Source organism: Lucilia cuprina, chromosome 4, assembly GCF_022045245.1.
Source record: "Lucilia cuprina isolate Lc7/37 chromosome 4, ASM2204524v1, whole genome shotgun sequence".
In the NCBI taxonomy this organism is placed as follows: Eukaryota; Metazoa; Arthropoda; class Insecta; order Diptera; family Calliphoridae; genus Lucilia; species Lucilia cuprina.
Window position 1 is genome coordinate 66,265,263 of NC_060952.1, and position 23,227 is coordinate 66,288,489.

General features: G+C 29.7%; 1 protein-coding gene across 4 annotated transcripts in view; it reads left to right on the forward strand.

Moving 5' to 3' along the window:
• Nucleotides 1-23,227, forward strand: part of LOC111687082 (acetylcholine receptor subunit alpha-like) — a 209,364-nt gene that overhangs the window by 168,623 nt on the left and 17,514 nt on the right. For all 4 annotated transcript variants that reach the window (XM_046950732.1, XM_046950731.1, XM_046950735.1 and 1 more), the window contains one exon: nucleotides 3,752-3,998. In XM_046950732.1, coding sequence (XP_046806688.1) covers nucleotides 3,752-3,998 — 247 coding nt within the window. The remainder of the gene's footprint in view (nucleotides 1-3,751; nucleotides 3,999-23,227) is intronic.

Sequence of the window (23,227 nt, forward strand, 5' to 3'; positions counted from 1 at the left end):
GAATATACCCCTTATAATACAAAAGTTTTGCGAACCAGAAATACACTAACAAAAATTTTAATTATGTTTTTCGCGAAAAGCTTAAAATTGCGGAATTTTTGACACACATTTCGAAAAGATTGCAGAAAAATGTTTGAACATATTGTACTAAAGTCAAGATTTTCAATTAAGGTAGAGAACTATCCCGTATTTAGTCCATTGAAACGCATCGTTTATGAACAAATGAAATTAAACATTTTTCGTGAAACTTTTTACTCTTGCGACTAACCTATAGATCGTAGGAAGTTCATGTGTTATAGAAAGTCGTTTATTGAGATCTTAGGTACATTACTGTAGTTTTCTTAAATTTTGAATGGTTTGCTACTTATAGACCTGAAAAAGGAAAAAATTAAAAAAGTACTTTTTGCGACGGGTCCTCCAGTTTTTAATTTTTTAATACACTTTGTGTATTTTGTAAAATTGTAATTGTACACTTTGTGTATTTTGTAAAATTGTAATTGTAATTGTAAAATTACACACAGTGTAATTCGGCCAATTATCGATACCCTACATGGAACGTTTTCTACCGTAGTGAAAGTAAAGTGGGAAGTTATATGAAACAATATTTACCAAACAAGCAAAAAAATGGGAAATGAAATTTATTGTACGTTAGAGCTTTATAGCGGAGCAAAGAAAAAGTGGACAGGTCCAAATCTTCTATCCTTAGCACACATTGTCGTAAGACTTATTCGGAGATGTATATAATACAGGGTCTAAACTTTTGATAATAAAACGCTTTGATAAACAGCAAAAAACTACCAAAAGTAGCAACAAATAACAATGAAAAGCCGTAAGTGGATAACGAGAGTATTTTCCACCTTCTGGATAATTATAGAATAATCAACAAAGATAAATCTGAATTTAAAATGCGATTAATCAAATTGGAAGTGGCTCATACAATGTTTTTATATAACAGTTAAATAAATAGAAGAAAAAATACCAAAGCTGAATGCATACCCACCAACACTAACGGATTACAAACAAGTTAGAGTGCTATATTCGGCTGAGCCGAATCTCTCCACCAACTACTTTTATATTAATACTTTTCTACTTGATCAAATATTTGTAGAAACTAGTTTTCTCACGGTTAAAGCGTTTTTAGGGGCTGGACCTATTCTATGACCAATTATAGACCCATCGTAAAAGATTCTCTAAGCTAAATTTCTGTACATAAAAACTATATTTTAGTCAAATTTTGTATTTATATCGTAATTTAGTAACAAGTAATGTGTGTTTAAGTGATTTTTAAAAGGGAACCTATATTGGACCGACCGCACCCGTGTTATGAACCGATTGTGAAAAAATCTTTGTATACAAAACTAATATTTTTGAAAAAAAATTTCAATAGCTTTATTTGGTAATGAGTTATGTGCGTTTAGGAGATTTTCGTAAAATGACTTTGTATGGGAGCTATGTCCAATTATGTATATAAAGACAATATTACAAAATTCTATATCTATATCATTACTTGGTAATCACTGATGGTGGTGGAAGGTATAAAAAAGCAAGATGTAAGCTGTCCAAATACTCTGGTTAAACTAAAATGTTTTGTTTTAAACGTAATGTGAATTTGTGTGTGACCGCTGAATGAAATTGTTTTTATGAATATCATAAATTTTAATTGCTTTCATTACTCAATTTTTTGTTTGTTTTAGTGATATGAATTTTATATGTTTACTAGCTTTTTGTACTCAGCGTTGCCCGGGATTTTAAATATCTCCCTTTTCAAAATTCTTTGGGCTTGAGTGGTAAAAAATTACCTTTAAAATAAGCAACAAAGCAATAAAAATATTAATACTTAAGATTTCGGATTTTAGTCATTTTCTCCTTTAAAGCATGATTTAAACTATTCAAAGAATTTGAAAGGTACTTCACTAAAAATTGAGAAACCAAAATATATTTTCTTAGGGAGTCTTCACACGATTACACTTTACGTACGTAATGTCTAATGAAAAAGTAAGAGGAAATTCCATCCTTATTTCAAAAAAGATAATAAAAGTCGTATGATTTATACTTTTTATGTTAACACGATTGGTATAAAACAATAACAAAGTGAAATTGAAACAGCTTTTTCACTTTTTTGAGTTTACATAAAAATACATCCATGATCTAATATTACGAAGAGAGCCATACGAATGTCAAATTTTCCATCAGTATTTACACAATGTAGTAAGGTTTCATTACATATCGTGTTTAGACGATCGCATCCGTATCCTTCAACATAAAATTTTGATAGATCACATTACTTGTGTGCTCGTATGAAGAGGCCTTAGAATAAATTATATTCATTGACGTAGAGAAAAAGTGTGTACTATTTTTCCCTTTCTGATTTATGTTTTAAAAAATGCTATTAATGCTTTCCAAGACAGTCTTGAACTGTGTGGTTCAAATTTCACAAATTTCGGTTCAGTCGTTGTCATAATAAGACGTAATTGCATCAAAAAATATAACAAAAATACAAATATTTCCTTTGCAGTTTAATTTGTCAAAAATATTGATATTTATAAATTCAAAATCCATACAAATTCAAAAACTTCATAACATTTTAAGATTACACAACAAAATTCTTTCCTTTTATCTGTAAATTTTTAGTTTATTAAAATAAGTAGAATTAAGTATTAATTAAAAAATAATAATTTTACCGCGTTGCGTATTTCGTCCCTTTTTGATTTTTTGGAATAATGATATAACCTATTGAAACTTCTAAGTAAAAATATATTATATCTGTTTAAAATTTATTAAAGGCCCGGCCAGTTAGGTTCGGACCTTATGAAAAACACGAAACTCCTCTTTTTACCCATTTTAATTTTTCTAAAATATATCTTTTGAATGATTACAGCAAAATACTTTTCAAGTATTTGCATATTTCCCAAAAATTACCTAAACTTCACATAATTACCCGTTAAGTTTGATTTATTCACATGCCTATTTCGCGTTAGAATACATAAAAATCCGTGTTCACGACCAAATGTATGATGATTTTCCCAGTTTTTCGCAATTATTGATACCAGTTTTGTTCCAATTTTCACAACGCAACTAGTACATATTTTAGAATGCTAAAAAAGTACCAATTTTCCCCGTTTTTGTCGTTTCCAGCTATTTTTTACCCCTTCTAGTCCTATTTTCGGAAAGTTATATTGCCTATTGACGATTCCAAAAATATATTTTTCTATGTTCCAAATTTGAAGAAAATTGGTTCATCCTTTTAAGCGTGATTGACGCACAAACAAATAAACAGACTTATAGAGAAATTTATAATATATATTAGGATATTAGGATTTATATAAATTGAACTAACTGTGTTTTTAAAATTATAAAATTATTTTTATAAATAAAAAACATATTAAAATTAAAATACTGGTATTTTCTCTTTAAAAATTGAAATATAGGAGAGTGTACATTTAGAAATACAGCAAAATTGTTCTTAAACGTTGTAAAATTTTACATAATATACATTTTTTCGTGAAAATTAGCGTTGTAGTGCATTTAAGAGTTAATTTTGAAATCTATTAAATGTCAACAAATTAAACAACATTTTTTAATGTATACATTATTTGATAAGAGATTAACTAAAAAAAGTCTGTTCCGGAATATGTACTTTTTATGTTTATTTTTGTGGGTATATGTAAAATGTTTTTACTTATTTGTTATTATACATATATATATGTGCAAATACATACATTTCTAACTGAGTATATCGCTTTTATTTTAGTCTATCCGGAAGTGGTCCATTTGGAGGCAGTTGCCAAATACATGGTCCTATTCCACCTTTGACACAATCAGAATCTGATGATATGACAGCAGTTCCTGACTTAGAAGTAGGACCATCTGGTATTAAGAGTCCTATATTAACTAATCCAGCATTTTCACACTCAAAATGTCCACCAAGGGTTCACCGCAGTTGTTTTTGTGTACAATTCATTGCAGAGCATACAAAAATGCAGGAAGATTCAACAAAGGTATATTTATGTATTGAAATAATATTAAATGCTATATAAAGCTATATAAAACTATTTTCCTATTTTAGCAAGTTAAGATGTTTACAGACTACAATATTAGTCCTAATACTAGTCAAAAATTGTTTTTACAATTCTCTAATTTTTATTTTGATTACGTTTTAGTGATTTAGTCAGAAAAAAGTGTTTTAATTTTTTTGAAAAAATATGCAAAACCATTAAAAACTTTGTTGATATTTTTATATAGATAGTATTTAATTATTAAAATTAGCATAAATGTGAAAATGTACTTCAATGATAATTATAAACTAAAAAAGAAAATAAGTTTCTCTCAAAATTAGTTTGAACAAGTTAGAGTGCTATATTCGGCTGTGCCGAATCTTAAATACCCTCCACCAGTTACTTCTATGTTATAACTTTTCTAATTGATCAAATATTTGTAGAAATAAGTTTTCTCATGTCTTTAATAGAAAAAATCCCAAAAGTTTAATCTATTACAATTCCAAGATTTACTGAACTTTATAAATTTAGTAATTTGCATGTATGCATGTCATTTAGAGATTTTCAAAATACAAATACATATATAATTTTGATCTACATAAAATTTTGTTCAACACTAATTGATAATGCTCTTTAAATACGGTTAAAGCGCTTTTAGGGGCTGGACCTAGTATAGATGGAATAGAATTTTTGTGTACAAAACTAATATTTTTGCCAAATTATGTATCAATAGCTTTATTTGGTAATAAGTAATGTGCGAAATTTTGGTAAAAGAACTTTGTATAGGAGCTATGTCCAATTATGTATATAAAGGCAAAATTTTAGAACTCTTTACCTATAACATTACTTGGTAATAAATATTGAGAATCTAAGTGATTTTCTGGACATAGTATGGGAGCTATGACCATTTGGTCCTTTGTAAAACAATTTTATAGTGTTTTGCTAAATGTATGGATATAAATATTTGGTTATGAGTTATGTGCGTTTTTTCAGATTTTCGGAAGGGAACCTTGTATGTGTGTTTTTTTTAAAGGGACCTTATATGAGAGCTCTGATCAATTATTGACGGATCGGAAAAACATTTCACAATATCATTTCTTTGTATATGAGCAACACTTGTGCCAAACTTTTATATGGGTATCTAAATTTAGTAATGAGTTTTGTGCGCTTAAGTTATTTTCGGGAGGGGACCTTGTATGGGAGCTATGACCAGGATCGGTATACTTTAAGGTGGGTATTGAACCAATATTTTTGTATGTTACAAACATCAGCACAAACGTATAATACCCTCCCCACTATAGTGGTGTAGGGTATAAAAACACATTTGTATGGGAGGTATATGAAATTATGAACCGATTTTTCCGATTTTTAATAATGTTGATTCTGGCACCAATATATGTAAAAAGTATGTAATGTAAAAAGTACAAATAAATATGTGAAAAATCGCCATTTTTCGAGGTTGTCTTAAATTTTTACTCATAACTCTAAAACTATTTCACCGATTTTGCTGATTTTCAATACCAAACTGCTTAGGATAACAATGAATATTTTGTGTGAATTTTGTGGAGTTTCATTGCTTTGTTTTAACGTGAGCGTGTTTTATACAGACAGACAGAGAGACAGACGGACAGACGGACATATCTAGATCGACTCAGAATTTCATAAGGATCAAGAATATATATACTTTGTTGGGTCTTAGATGAATATTTCTTAGTGTTACAAACGGAATGACAAACTGATATATACCCTCTATCACCACTGACGGTGGTGGAGGGTATAAAAAAATTTAATTGAGGTAGTTGGTATGTGAAGATGTACTTCAATAATATTTATAAACTAAAAAAGAAAATAAGTTTCTCTCAAAATTAGTTTGAAAAAAATTTTAATTGAGGTAGTTGCTGTTAAGGTGTTCAAAACATACGTATGTATGTAACTTGTATCATTTTAGATAAATCTCTAAACACAAAAAAGTTTTATAATGTGATAGAAATTGGGTTTAATTTTGTTAATTTATCAGTTTTGAATTTTTAATTGATAAAAAATTAATTTTCGATTACATTTAAATTAAATATTGAATTGGAAATAGCGAAGACCTACATATATTTTCGAATAATGACCTAGAATTAAATAAATTCCGAGTCAGTATTAAGCATTTTATACAACCTTCGTAGCAATATATTTTCAAAAATATTTTTTCATCCCTGCAAAAATTGTATTAGTTTCACAAATAGTTCTAGAACGCTATAATCATGCGTTCTACTTTGGCGTTGAGACCAATGATTTTTGTTCGAAATTGTCACCTTTGGAACTGGTTCTTAGGAAGCGTTATGGAGTCGACACTCGTTCTTTGGAATGGCGTTTTTTTGTGCGAAATTATTAAAATTAAGTCTAATTTTGAGAAACTGTTAAGGAATTATTATTATTGAACCTTTTTTTTTTTTTTGAAAACTTACTTAAAATTATATTAAATAAAATTCATCTGTTTAACTATTTCTTGCACAGGGTATAAGAAACCAGCAGCTAACATCTTCCCGTCTCCATGTACAATTCAATTAGGGTATCTTTAATTCCTTATAGTTCAATTTTATGCAGACATAAAGTTATGAATGCGTTTTAGATTTCAATAAAAATATTTTTATGAATTTTTAATTTTCTGACATTTTTTTCAACTGATTCTAAAAAGTTGTTTCGGAACTAGTATGTGTTCCATTGAACTAGTGTATTATCAATGTATAGCTAATGTCAAAGAACTAGTTCCTTAAAAACTCTTTAGAAGTATTTTAGAACCATAACAATGTTCCGAGCAACGGGTCCCATAGTAATTGCGACAACACTAGTTCCAAGGTTGTTGTTTAAGAATCTGAAGTGGTTCTCTCTGCATTCGTTCTAGAACTAGTTGTTTTTAGAACATGTTCTAAAATTTTTCCTGGGATAAACTTTAATGCACCCAAATTAACAATTTGCCTTTTAATGAACAAATAAGATGTATAACTGCCAGATTTTATTTAATTTAAATACAGTAAAAGTGAGAATAGCTATTATGCAATATTGAAAATTACACTTTCCTGTACATTTTTTAATGTTGGCATCAAATTTGAATAAGATTTGCAGATGTCCAAGTCTTTTAAAACTTTTTTGATACGTATAGTGAATGATGGACTAATTCTCATAAAATCTGACAGAGATATTTTAGTTCCTTTAAAACTTGATTATGTTGAATTTTGTTGCTATATTGCAGTACATTGTTAGCTTTAAAGTCATTTTCTGAGGAGACTTTTTATGAGGGATAGAGTCAATTATATACCGATCCTCATAAACTTTGACAAAAATACATTTCCAAAAAAACTTTTTCATATTGAATTTCATCGTTATACATGCTTTTTTAAGCAATAAAGTAATTCTCTCAATAAATCATAATATGGTGGCAAGGTGAAATTGTTGACCGATATTTCGCAAGCAAAATGGGTCTAACAATATTTTGACAAAATATTTCAGTTTTACATTCATAACTTCAGCAATATTTGTAAACGTAATCTATCCAAATTATCCGACAAATTGACCAAAATTTAGAACTTAAGACGGTAAAATAAAAACAAGTATACAATATCAGCTATAAAATGTAAATAATGAACTAAAAAGAACATTGTGAGATATTTAGTAGAAGTCAAAGGTCATGAGTATGAAATCTTAGATATTATTACAACTTTTGTGTTACTTATATCAACTGATATTGATTAATACTTTAAAGATATTGTGATACTATTCTTACATCAATTAGCAGAAAATACTTAGAATTTCGTCAAATTAGCGCAGTATCTGTTTATGCAAAATTTCAAATAGGTACAGAAATTGCAATTATACTTTAAATTAAATTTAGAGGACATAATCTACTAAGTACGTAGATTATTCCCACCAAAAGTTCCAATAGAAATATTAACGGAAGGAAATATTAATTTTAAGTTTATGGATGTACCAAAAGGATAGAGAGGATCAATTATTCACGGAGTTAGATTGATTAGTGTAAATAAAATAACATTAATGTGTTGTTATGATTTAAATCAACTCGTTTATTATGTTGATATCGAAAAAACCTTTGTACACATAATTAAGATATCGAAAAAACCTTTGTACACATAATTATAACCAGTAGATGTACAAATTGCAGTAATAAAAAAATTTCGAATAGTAAAAAAATTCACATATTACCAAAATTCAAAACAGGGACGACATGTATATTTACATAGTTGCTTTAAAAAGAGATAAAGGAGGTTTTTAATTTTATTTTTAGAATAAAAGCAAACAGCATTTAGTTCAATTGTTTGCAATAAATAACCAAAACGAAATAATAATTCACATGTACACATACAAAATAAAAATAATCAATTTTGGTTAATAATAACCAAAGTGGCAACGCTGAGTGTGAGTGAGTACAAATAGGAATAAGAGTAACATATTTGTCTTGCTATAGTTTTGCTGAACAGATAATTTAGATAATGATGGTTGTACAACAAATAACTTATTGTATGTACCTATACGAACATTTACTAACAAACAGAATACAAAAACGAATGAAACAAATATACTATTAAATTTTTAAATTTAAAACGATACGTTTTGTTAGTTCATTTAATGAGTATATTTTTACAATTTTTACTTTTATAAAATTTTTATTTTTTGTAAAGAAACTTTTATGTTGAATATTACCATAATTCCAAAATACGATCGGTATACTTTAAGGTGGGTATTGAACCAATATTTTTGTATGTTACAAACATCAGCACAAACGTATAATACCCTCCCCACTATAGTGGTGTAGGGTATAAAAATAACTAACTTAACAGTAATTCATTACGATTAAAAAAACCTTAGAGAAAATAATAATTAATATTCATACATGTATGTACATATTTATAAATATTTATAATTAAAAAATTACTCTTTGGAATTTATGTTCACAAATAATATTTCATTAAATGATTTTCCATTATCGCCGATTTTAGATCTTTTATCGGTTATCAAAGCACGAGCAATAGAAAAAATACGTTCTGATGGTGCACTTGATGCTGGAATAGCGAATATTCTACAGCATAACTTATATAATAATGGAAATTCATTTTTCCTGCCTTCCCACCATTTTAAAATATTAAAATCATTTTGTAAAGTCACATTAGTATTTTTATATCTATTTAATTCATTTTCAATTTTAGATTCAATGGAATTAGCTTCCTGTATTGGTTGTACATATTGTTGAAACAATGAATATAATTTAGATGTATTTAATTCAATTGAATGGTTTGGTATATTAACGTCATTTGTATAAAAATGTAACAAAGATTTGCATTTACTTAAAACTTCTGTTTTCTCTTCTAAACTAAATTGAATTAATTGCAACCAATCAATTAAATAATGGAAATAAAAATATAGCTAATTTATGAAAAATTGTAATTTTGCTCTCTACTAAAGTTATTAAGGTATCATACAAATTTTTTTTGAATTCTGAAATAAAAGTTGGTTCATCGTTAGTAGCGGTGGAACATATTGTTTTTAGATTTTGAATATGAGGGTGAACATAGGAGCTACCTTCAAGCTCTTTTGATGCTTCCATAAATGGTTTTAAAATGGCTATCAACTGGTCCAAATGGTATTCTTTAATAATATTATATTTTTCTACTAAATTTTTCTCAATTAATATTTTTTGAATGTCATTAAAATTAGATTTAATAGATAACAAATTAAAATAAACAGTATTCCACCTAGTGGGTGAAAAACTTTTTAGTGAAGTAGTTAACTCACAATTAAGGCCTGATTTCTTAAAATATTTGACAAGTTTTGACGATACTGTTATTATTTCAAGTATTTGTACTGAAGAATTTATACATTTTTCTACTGTATTATGAAGAAGGTGATTTATACAATTAATATTTTCATATTCTTTTAAAGCAGCTTTTATATTGGCTCCTCTATCTGTTACCACAACTATTGGATCATTTAATGAACAATTGAAGTCACTGAGTAAATTCTCCAATTTTTGTTTTATATTGGTACCTGTTTACATATGTATGTAACACAATATAAATTTTTATCGTTATTAATTTCATAAAATTAACCTGCAACTACCTAAAAGTGAAGTTTGTAAATTTTAAAATACGTTTTTAAAAATTTTGATTCCGGATCTATTTGCTACCATTTATTTTGTCAAACTTCATTTTCAGGTATCGCGGGAATATCGATTTTGACATTACGTTTGAAATACATCGTAATATTGTTTGTTCCGTCTGTCGTTTCATATGTCAATGAAATACATACAATAAGTTCCAAAAAATACGAACCACAATAATCTCATAATTTATAGCAATATTTTCGGAAGTTTACTTTTATTATGCCATACCTGTTTGATGGTGGGTATAACATTCGGAACAGCCGAATATATGCTTATAAAAGAATATTATTTTACTGATAACTTACTGGTATTTGATATGCCTTTCAACGACTTTACACCAAGAAGCTTACTTTTATACACACCATCAATAACATAATGAGTCGTTAATGCAAGGTAGGATATTTTTGAGAAATTTTCTGTCCATAGGTTAGAGCATACCCTATTTTTCTTATGGATAACAACTCTTCCTTAAGTTTTTCAAAATGCACAGAAAAACTATTTTCAACATTTCTGCATATAGTTGATGGATGCGGTATAAAAGATTCTACATTTAAATAAGATCCATATTTATTCCCAATTGATAACAGTAAATTCGAATAAGATTTTAATCCATTATTATTTACTAATGAGTATGGCCGAATATCTCCTAGAATCCATTCCGTTAAAACTTCGGTGCAAGCCTTTTTATCTTCTTGACTTGGTTCAATCACAATTTTTTCATATTCACTTTTTAATAGTGTATAGCACTTATGTTTATTTAAATTTGAAAGTACATTTTTATTGTACTTGTATACATTTTTACAATTTTTGCATGCAACAAAATTTTGTATTTCTGATTCGTTTTGATCTTTTATCATGCCAAAACAATCCCATATTTTGCTTCGTCCTCTTTTTTCACTAATTTTAAATTCACTTGACAAAATTTTTTCTTTTATTTCTAAAATATTCATTTATAAGTTACCACAAATACTCAAAAGTATTAGCAGTACAACAGTTATTTGAAGGAATAAAACAAATACAAATGAGTAATTAACTCAAAACCTTAAGCAACTCTTACTGTTATTTGTGGGTATAGTGGATGAGCACAAGCAAAAGCATACAATATCAGTTACACTCATTCTCTCATTTATACTTGTAGTATTAGGTATCTACCATGGTGTATTTGTTTTGCAAACACCATGTGGTGTACTACTGCACGTCTTTAGTACCTACGACATGTAAAATTGTTAAACTCGTGCCATTTTTTGTTTTTCACCCTAATACAATTTTATATTTTTTCAAAGCGCTCGACGAGATCTTAAAAAAACATGCTTGGACATACTACTTATCTCTTATAATATCCGAGTTATAGGCATTTAAACATTTAGTAATACAAAATTTACCATACCTTGGTCCGCCTTTTTTTGAATACCGGGTATAATTTTGAACCAAATGGACTCAATTTTTTCTTGTTAGTTAGATAACAAAATTTTCAATAATATACAAAAAATTTCAGATCAATATCATTTACAGGTCCAAAAATAAACGGTTTTTAATTTAAAAATTCAAAAAATTTTAGATTTTTGCGTTTTTTTTTGCCAAAAATGTGTCTTAACTCTTATATTAATAAAATAAAATTTTCTTTAAGAACATATAAAAATTTTATAGTTTTCTAAAAGGTATCTTTACGCAGAACGCTTTGGTGTAAAAAACCTGTCCTATTTTTTTTAAATGTTGCCATTGCGTCCTTCCGAATATGACCTATTTTTTATAAAAACTTCAACTTTGGGCGACATGTTCTAAAATCCCAAAGCTGGGATCAGAAAACTGAAAGCAGTTTTGGAAACCTAAATATGTTTTCTATTTAATCCAAAAGTATTTTCCCAGCCCTGAAAGAAATGTGGACCCTATGGGCAAAAAAGTAAAAAAACATTTTTTGGATTTTCACTCCTATTTTTGGGAATTGCGGGATGCCCTTTGACCTTTTCAATTGTTTTTTCCATTTTCTTATTTAAAATGACAAATTTAACAAGCGTTGAAAATTTCATTGAGTTTTGTTCAAAAATAAAGATTTTGTCATATCTATCTATATATATATAAAATTCTAACGTTACTGACTGACTGATTGACTGATTCATCATCGCACAGCCTAAACGGTTAAAGCTAAAGAGCTGAAATTTGGACAGGGGGTTGGTCTCCCACCAAATAGATCCACTAAGACGGGATTTTTGGAAATTCGAATGTTAAGGGGGTAAAAACGGGTAAAATCGGTAACCTCATATCTCCTAAACTAGAAAAGATACAAAAATAGTTTAAAGCTTATCGTCGTTCATTTAAAAAATAAGCGGACAGGTGTCTGGTACTTTTTTCAATTTCGGCCCCTTTAGGGAATAAACGGGTAAAAACTGTATTTTGGTACTTTTTTTGCACCCCATGTATCTTTTAAACCAGTGAACATTCAAACAATATTTTTGACTCCTTCATAACTTGACGAAAAAATAAAAATATAAATTTAGTACTTTTTGGTTATTCGGATGTTTAAGGGGTGAAAATTGTACATATTTTTGGTACTTTTTTCATAAAACATTGATTTTGGTTTAGAATAGAATTTTTATTTCGTTAATGGGTAGAAAAAAAGTACCAAAAGGGGTAAAAACTGGAAATTTGATTTTATTCAAACACAATGATCTAATTTAGATAAAATTTTTAGATTTAGAAACACTAAATATGCTAATGAGGTGTTATTTGGAAACTCGGTACCAAGTGATATTTTTTGGTACTTTTTCATTCTCCATCTGGTAGTTTTTGAGTTTTCTTTGATATTGAAATCGAAACATGAAATTAATAATGAAGAGACTATTCAGTACTTTTTCGTTCTACACAGGTATTTTTTTGAGTTTTCTTTAAAATTAAACCTAGAAGCATGAAATTAAGCATGTAGAGCCCGGAGTAAGTGAGAATCTAAAAAAAGGGGACTTTTTCGTACTTCGACTGGTACTTTTTTAATTTTCTATAATATTGAACTTAGAAACGTGAAATTAAGCATGTAGAGCACGTAGTAAATGAGAATCTATAAAAGCGGACTTTTTGGTACTTTTCCGTTCTTTAAAAGGTGCATTTTGAATTTTCAATAATATTGAACCTAGAAACATGAAATTAAGCGTTTAGAGCCTATTTTTAGCCTGTTTTTTTATAATATTGATCCTAGAAACATGAAATTAAGCATGTGGAGTCCGGAGTTAATTAGAATCTATAAACGCAATCAGGGACTTGAGTGAATGAAAATTTAAACTGGAATATTTTTGAATTTTCTATAATATTGAACTTAGGAACATGAAATTAAATAAAATAGGTCCTTTGGTACTTTTTCGTACTTCACTGGTACTTTTAGAGCTTTCTAAAATATTGAATATACAAACATAAAATTAAACACGCAGTATCCCAATTGAACGAAAATTGAAAAAGCATACTCTGGTACTTTTTTGTTCTTTTACTAATACTTTTCAAATTTTTGTATAATATTGAACCTAAAAACATTAAATTGGACATGTAGCTTCCTGATTGTATAAAAATCTTTATGCGATTTTTTTGGTTTCTGGTTGAAAATTAAACATGCGTCATCCTGATTTAATGAAAATATATAAAAAGGCACTGTCTGGTACTTTTTCGTTCTTCAACTGTTTTTTCTAATTTTCTGTAATATTGAGACTAGAATCATAAAATCAAACTTAAAGAGTTCTCTAAAAGGGGAATTTTTGATATTGCAGATATATATACATTTACAATAATGATATTTATTTTATTCCATTACGATGAGGGTAGCGAAGCACACTGGGTATAGCTAGAAAGTTTTAATAATAAATTAATAAAATTTAAATGTTTTTTTGCACGTGTATGCTATTGCAAGTGTACGATATTTTAGTTAAATAACTTTTATCTAATTTACTATTTCTACACACTTTAAAAATATTTGACATCCTTCGGCAAAAAGAAAAATAAATCAAATTTATTTTACAACAAATTATTATGGTTTTGTTTTATGAATTAGGGATATTGCCCTACAAACATACATATATTAGATAAATCTACCTTTTTTTATTCAAAAAATCCAGTTAGATTTATCAACTGTATAACTAGCATTTTTGCACTATTATTTTTTTTCTTAAACTTAATATTAGCTTACACAATGTTGGAAATAATGGAAATAATGATGACCAAATCGAAATTTCGAACTTCAAAAACAAAAAGTCATTAAAAATCCTCTAATCAAATATATAAGTAAGTATTTAATTAGCGTCCATTCGCTGTACTTATCTTTTTTATCTCAAAACATACAAGTATTCTGGAAGCGCTGATAAAGCGTCACATCCCCACTTACACATTAAGACATCATCACAGTTATGAATTCTTGATGCTGTGTTTTCGAGCAAAGATGATATATCAATACAAGCTTCCACATCATTAACAGCAATAGGTGATGGTAGGATAGTTTGTTTTTTTCCTGCATCGCCTTGTATGATGGTAATATATTGTGTCCTATTCCATGCAGTGCTTTCTTTATTACTATTGCTTCTTCTTCAGTAAAATTTGATTATGATGTAGGAGTTGGTATACTTTCCACAATTCGCTTAAGTCGTTTTGGTGATGCATTAGGAAGAATAGTTGCAATATGTACGGCATCCATAGGTTGGTTTTCCTTTTTCAGCATTTCGTTAAATGTATCAGCAATTTCCTCATTTGAGATTGAAAAAAGTTTTTGTGTGACCCTCTTTTTTTTGACCTTGAACATAAGTCTTTGTATGACTTGCAAAGCGCTCCTGTTGATGTGTTGTAAGTTGAGATTTACGTAGTTGTTTCCATCCAACTACAAAATTTTAATCGATATTTATTTTGATTTCCATCCACAGACTTACTTTTTACATCAAAAAGTTTTTAATTTTTGATTTGCCTGTTTTGTGTACTTTTCGACTATATGTAGTTTTTATATAATTTGAAATGTATTAAATTCTTTCTGACCCTTTTGAAGATACACTCCATAAAACGGAACACAACTCTTCGTACTTTAATGTAATCTTCATTGTAGATTTATTAAATATGGTACTTAAAATCTGAGAAGTTTACTTATATACCAAATTCTTGTCATTTCCGATACAGGTATTCCAAAGTAAACAAGTGAGAAAGTATAGTCGGGCATGGCCGACCATATAATACCCTACACCATGAGTATATTTTTAAAATTTTTACTTTTTATAAAATTTTTATTTTTTATAAAGTAAGTTTTATGTTAAATATTACCAATAATTCCAAAATATTTAATCAATTTATTGATAAAAAACTAAAATTTCTAAATGAGGCTTTATATAGGTCAAATATGGACCGATCCTCGGTTAATTTGGGAAAAGGATATATTTCTAAATAACAGTTAGTTTTGTTAAGTTTCATTGCGATACAAATGGTTACAAGTCAATTTTAGACGTTTAAGTCATTTTTTGAAGGGGGGTTTGTATGGGGGCTATGGTCAAATGTAGGCCGATCCTTACGAAAATCTGCAGCGTCATTTATACTTATATAAAACTTATTTGTGCCAATTTTTAAAGAAATAGCAGAATATTTGACGTAATTATGACATAAAAAGTTTAAATCGGGAGGTACGGTTGTATGGGGGCTAGGTGAAATAATGGACCGATTTCAACCATTTTAGGCTTCGTCCCTGTGCCAAAAAATATGCTTGGTCCAAATTTCATCAAATTACATTAAAATCAAATAAATTGTCGTTTTCGTTAATGCAATTATTAACAATAGCAAATTGTAGGTAAACAAAAAGTATAAAAAACAAAAATAATAACAACAAACCCTTAAATAAAGTGTAGTGTTTGTGTTATTGTGCATGAGTTTCTCTAACTCTCCAGTAAGTGAAAGAAGGCTCAGTAGCAATTAAAAAAATGCATACTTTGTTATGAGCTCTCCATACAACAACAACAATAATTATGATCCAAAAAATCATAAAAATTATTGAGTGTAAAAACAAAAACAAATGAGAGATCTTCTCATTCAAGTGCGCCAAAACAAAACAATTGTGTAGATAATAGCGCAAAAGAAAAAATAAATAAACAAACAACAGATTCAAAAAGAACAACAAACGAGAGATTTCCTCTCTCAAGTGCGCCAAAACAAGAAAATTATGTGGAAGACAACGCAGAAGAAAAAATAGAAAAACAAACAACTGATACAATGGTTGATGAAAATAGTAATGCTAATGTGAACAATATCACAAATAGTATCAATAACAATATTAACACTATAAAAACCATTAATGATAAGGAAGATCACTCAAGCCCAATGTCAAAGAATACTGGTGCCATACCAAAAAACAAGCCAAATACATTGAGCTCGCATAAAACGGAAAAGATCCAAACTGGAATGGACCGTTATGTCACTTATACAAAACGTAAGTCCAGCCGTAGGACTTAAAAATTGGAACCAAATCCAAAACAGTCGAAAACAAATTCGGTAAGTCAAAATCGTTTTGCACTCCTTGACAACCAGGAAAGTGAAAAAGCACCATCCATGCCTTTAAAAGACCACAAACCACCTCCCCTCTATTTGCGCGAACCTGCCACAAATCTATTGGTTAATAAGTTGTCCCAACTTGTACGCAAAGAAAATTTCCACGTAGTCTCCCTACGCAAAGAAAACATTCAGGATAGTTCTGTACCAAATGATGACACTAAAAAGGCGCTAGGGACTGAAGGTTATTAAGTGAAGTCCATTCACAATATATTTAACAAAAAATTCCTCAACCAATGTTTAGAATTGAAATTACTTTTAACTCTTCACAATTGAAGATAAAGGGTGATACTCATCCCATATATAGTTTAAGATATCTTCTTAATCGCAAAATAACTGTAGAGGAACCCATTAAACGCAGAGGTCCTCCTCAATGCCTAAATTGCCAAGAGTTAGGTCACACCAGAACTTTCTGTAAATTATCTGTTTGTGTGAGATGCGGAGACATCCATAAAAGCCAAGATTGTCCCCACCCAAAAACAGATAACAAAAAATGAAAATGCAGTAACTGTTGTCAAAATCACAATGCTAACTATCGCGGATGTCCAGTATATATGCACATGCAACAATTAAATAAGGCCAGAAGACCTTTATATGTTCAATATAAAGCTTCTAACTTCCCAAATCTTCCTAATACTTCTAGTGCTCAATATAGAAGTATCACAAATAAAAGCAATCAGAATAAATCGTATGCCCATACGACAAAAGAGGGTTCCGTTACCCCAAGTAATGGAAAACTAACTTCTAGTGCCCAATATAGAAGTCTTACAAATAAAAATAATGAAAATCTGCAAACAAATAATGAAAATAATACCACGTTATTTTCATATACACATGCATTTAAAGAGGGTGTACCCGCACCCGAAACAAATTCTCAAAGCTCTATTGAGAATTTAATTCAAACCAAGAACAGTTTCATGGCAAATATGCAAAATATTAATGCAGAATCAATGCATGCTCATGCAGATCCTGCTAAATAAGAATTCCCTAAGAATTTGTTTTTGGAATGCTAACGGCCTTAGCCAATACAAGAATGAAGTTGAACAATTCCTGCTACTCCAGGAAATTGACGTACTACTCGTCTCTGAAACACACTTTACCCTAAAGAATTGTTTCAGAATTAACGGATACTACACTTACGCTACAAAACATCCAAGTGGCAGAGCCTGTGGTGGAACAGGCCACATTTCCAGGCCACCTCTATAAATATACCTGATAGCAGAGTTACAATATCTTCAATATATTGTCCTCCTAGGTATTATATTAATCGAGAGCAGTTTCTCGATTACTTTAAAACTCTTGGACCAAGATTCATAGCAGCTGGTGATTATAATGCAAAACATACATTTTGGGGCTCTCGCCTCATTACTCCCAAAGGCAGACAATTGTTAGAAGCAATATCGCATAACAGACTAGATGCCATATCTAGTGGCCAACCTACCTATTGGCCTACAAACCTCAATAAGATTCCGATCTAATTGACTTTCCTGTAATCAAAGATATAAAACGAGAATTTATTTCAGTGATCCCTTCACTGGACCTCTCGTCAGACCACTCGCCTACAGATTTAACGTTATTAGAGACCCCAAATAAATTGGAAAACTATTGTTCTTGTTTCCCTAACAAGATGACGAGTATAAAGTATAAAATGTATGTCAGCTCAAACTTGCCACAAAACATTTCATTGAAAAATTACCATGAAATACAATCTGCTGTCGATATATTTACGGATACCTTACAAGATGCTGTCAAAGTTTACAATGCCCTATTGCATATGAGTCATCCATACGCCTCCAGAATGGTCAATGGGCAAAAAATACGTCGGCAAAACTTGAAGCATTCGCCAATCACTTGGAGAATGTGTTCAATGAAAATGATACAGATTCTACTATTATTGCTAACATTATAAATAATGTGGTTCCACGCCCAATAAAATTCCGGTTCTCTGCTGTGAAGACGACAATCAAAGGTCTAAAGGCAGGAAAATCACCTGGTATAGATAAAATTACTACCACGATGATAAGTAACCTGCCCAATTCAGCACTGAGAATTGTTTTGTTCATCTTTAACTCGATGCTACGTATTGGATATTTCCATACCTCATGGAAAGTATCCGAAATTGTTATGTGTTGTGACATCATACCGTCCCATTAGCCTGTTGTCTATATTCTCAAAACTTTTTGAAAAGATATTGCTTGAAAGCCTTATACTACACCTTAACGATAATTGCATTATTCCTGACCATCAGTTTGGTTTCAGAAGAAAGCACAGCACTATCGAACAGGTACATCGAATAACTACTCTTTTTTGGAAGGCCTTCGAGAGCAAGCAATATTGCTCAGCATTATTCGTAGATATTTCTCAAGCTTTCGATAAAGTCTGGCACGATGGACTAATACACAAAATTATCACATTACTACCTGCGAATGTTCACAAACTGTTTAAAAATTATATATGAGAGATCTTTTCAAATCAGATCTAAAGAAGTGATCTCTTCACGTCGAAAAATATCTGCAGGAGTACCTCAGGGGAGTATTCTAGGTCCGTTCCTATATATTTTATATACTGCAGATATGCCAACGAGCGCATTGACTCACACATCTACATTTGCGGATGATACCGCTTTTGTAAGTATACATGATAACCCTTCAATAGCTTCTAAACAACTCCAGCTGCACATCGGCGAATTGGAAAAGTGGCTGGACAAATGGAAAATAAAGGTCAATGCAGCAAAATATACTCACGTTACATTTACTTTAAGACGAGAAAATTGTCCTCCCGTACAGATAAACAATATAAAAATTCCTGAACAAAGCCATGTGAGATATCTTGGTATCCACCTTGATCGCCGCTTAACATGGACTCACCACATTGATGCCAAGGTTACACAAATAAAATTAAAGTCAGCTCAAATGTACTGGCTAATTGAACCACGGTCAGCTCTAGATTTGGAATACAAAGTGCTTTTGTACAAAACAGTTATAAAACCTATGTGGCTATACGGCATTCAACGCTATACGGCATAATACGCGAGGAGATCAAATTCTCTTGTTTAACCTACTTGTCGAAACTAATGGATCACCCAAATCCCCTTGTCAGGGAGTTGCTGTCATTTGAGGGTCATAGACGACTGAGAAGAGCGGAAACATTGGATTTTGCCAGATAATCAAATTATCGAGAACTTTGGTTGAAATTGCATTGGCAATAACAACGTTAGTTATAATTTAGGTTAAGATTTTAACTCTTATTGTAAATTTCTACATAAGAAAGATTCAATAAAGAATAAATAAAATGAAAAAAAAATATTTTTCAGAAGACCAACTAAGGAAAATTCATAACTGTGATGTTGTCTTAATGTGTAAGTGGGGATGTGACGGTTTATAAGCACTTCCAGAATACAAACAAGCTTGTGGAAGTCGGACATTAGCAGACTACAAAAGTGTATTTATGTCATCATTAGTGCCATTACGAATTCGTTCATATTCTCTTAATCTATCATCGTCAAGCATCGGATATTCATTTGAAGATATATGGATCAATACAACTCCGGGTTCAAAAAATTTTTGTAGACCCATTGGATTTGAATATAAAAGGAGTCAAAGAAATCAACAAAAGATTTAGTGGAATATTTAAAAGATGGAATAAATGCACTGGAGCCCATTTGCATAAAAATAAAGGAATTCTCTATTAACGTATCATATCAGCTAAGCTTAACAATGATTGATGGAAAGGTCAGCAATGCCATAACAGAAACTTCTTCCTTCTGGAGATGCTCAATATGTAATGAGAAAAAGTCGCAATTCTCAAATAGAAAAAAGCAGAAGCATTAATGAAGAAGTCTTTCGGTCTTTCGGAATTTCACCACTTCATGCCAGATTACGATTTTTGGATAACTTTTTACACATAGCATACGACCTCAAATATAGAAGTGTGCCAGAGAATCTTACTAAATCAACAAAAAATAATGAAGAATTGAAAGAACTGAGAGCTGCGGAAAAAAGCAGAATCCAAGAAGAATTTAAAGTTCAGATGGGATTAAACATCGACAAACCACTTCCAAGTTGCGGTAGTACAAATGACGGTAATACGGCGAGAAGGTTTTTTCTTGATTTTGAAATTACTTCAAAAATAACTGGAATCGACAAGAAGTTGCTTCGAAGAGTTAACACTATTTTAATGGCACTGAATAGTAAACATAAAATTAATGGAAATCGATTTGGGGAATATACATCTGAAATTTCTAAATTACTTGTATCTCTGTATCCATGAAGGGAACTAACACCAACAGTACACAAAGTATTGTGTCATGGTCAAATAATAATTGAATCGAATATTCTTCCACTTGGAGAGTTAACAGAAGAAGCCCAGGAAGCGAGGAATCGAGATTTTAAGCATGTTCAACTTTTCATCTCAAGAAAATGCTCCAGGAAATCACAGAATGAAGATATTTTTAATAGTTTACTTCTATCTTCTGATCCTGTTCTTTCAACTATGCGAAAAAGATTGATTTGTTATGAAACTCTATCATCTCGAAATGAGGAAGATTTAAAGGACTTATATTACCTTCTGGATATGTATACCGATATGACAGATTATTTTATAGAAAATAAGTAGTGTTAGGAATTAATTATATAAGTAGGTTGTAAGAATTAATTGTATTATGTTTAAGATAAACAGTTCAAATAATAAAAGCTATTATACTAACTGATGATATTGTATTAAATTGTGTTTTATATTTCGGTGGGTGGGAAAGGTGGTTTGTGTGGGGTGATTTAGGTGTTGTTGTGAGTAGCTCATAATAAAATTATAATTTTTTATTGTATATACAATGTTATAGTCTTTAATAAAATAATTAACTAAATAATTTTTAAAAATTGTCCAAATATTTTATTCAACACCAAATGTATGTTCTGTCATACTTAATACTAAAATATGAAATAAATGAAATTAAAGGATACAGGTTCAAATGAACATATTTTTGAATGTAATTGAAATTTTTTGTAAAGGGTCAAGAATTTCCATATCTAACTAAAAAATGATATTAATGGATAAATATGGACTGAATTGTTGTAGATATCTGCGACCCTATTAAAATTTTGATGTAAATCATAGTTTTAGAAATTAAACAAATATATAATATATGACAAAATCTTTATTTATGAACAAAACTCAATGAAATTTTTAACGCTTGTTAAATTTCAAATAAAAAAATGCAAAAAAAATTGAAAAGGTCAAAGGGCATCCCGCAATTCCCAAAAATAGGAATGAAAATCCCAAAAATGGGATTTTTTTACATTTTTGCCCATAGGGTCCACATTTCTTTCAGGGCTGAGAAAATACTTTTGGAGTAAATAGAAATCATATTGAGGTTTCCAAAACTGCTTTCAGTTTTCTGATCCCAGCTTTGGGATTTTAGAAAATGTCGCCCAAAGTTGAAGTTTTGATAAAAAATAGGTCATATTCGGAAGGACGCAGTGGCAACATTTTCAAAAAATAAAGATACCTTTTAAAAAACTATAAAATTGTTATATGTTCTTAAAGAAAATTTTATTTTATTAATAAAAGAGTAAAGACACATTTTTGGCAAAAAAAAAAAACGGCAAAAATCTAAATTTTTTTTGAATTTTTAAATTAAAAAACGTATATTTTTGGATCTGTAAATGATATTGATCTGAAATTTATTGGAAATTTTGTTGTCTAACAAGAAAAAATTGATTTCATTTGGTTTAAAATTACGCCCGGTATTCAAAAACAGGCGGACCAAGGTATGGTAAATTTTGTATCACTAAATTTTTAAATAACTTGGATATTATAAGAGATAAGTAGTATGTCTTGTTTTCATGTTTTTCAAGATCTTGTCGAGCGCTTTCAGAAATTATAAATGTCTTTGTATTTAGATGAAAAACAAAAAAATTTCACGAGTTTAAAAATTTGACATGACTTTGAACCGCCGTCCCTTGGGCATATGTGGGGTTCATCTTCAAAACTTAACTTCGAATACTCCTTGGCTACGCTCACGCCAAATTTTATCCCGATCGGACCAGCCGTTTTGAAATGCCAGATTTATTTCCAAAAAATTTCGATTCTGCCCCACTGTGCATATGAAGAAAATTTTAAATCAGTATATCTGAGAAAATATATCACATAGAATATAATTATTATAATGATATGTTGTTATTACTATTACTAATTTATCACAATTACGTTTGTAGTTGAAAATATATTAAGGTTAGAAAACCATATCTTAAATGAACAAAAATTACTATAACTCGAAAACTGCTAATAACACCGTACAACAAATTGGGGAAAATTGTTGCACACATGAGCAAGACCATATACGTTGGAAACTACATACTTGATATAGTTAAAATACATTTTTGGTTTTTTTATTTTCTGATCGTTTCTTCCTTTAAAAAGACTTTAATGTTTGAAAGGAAGAGTAAGTATAATTATATTTAGCTTAAATATGCTTTGGTCTAGTAGGTCAATATAGGTATCGATTGAAAGAGGAGAATAACATTATTTT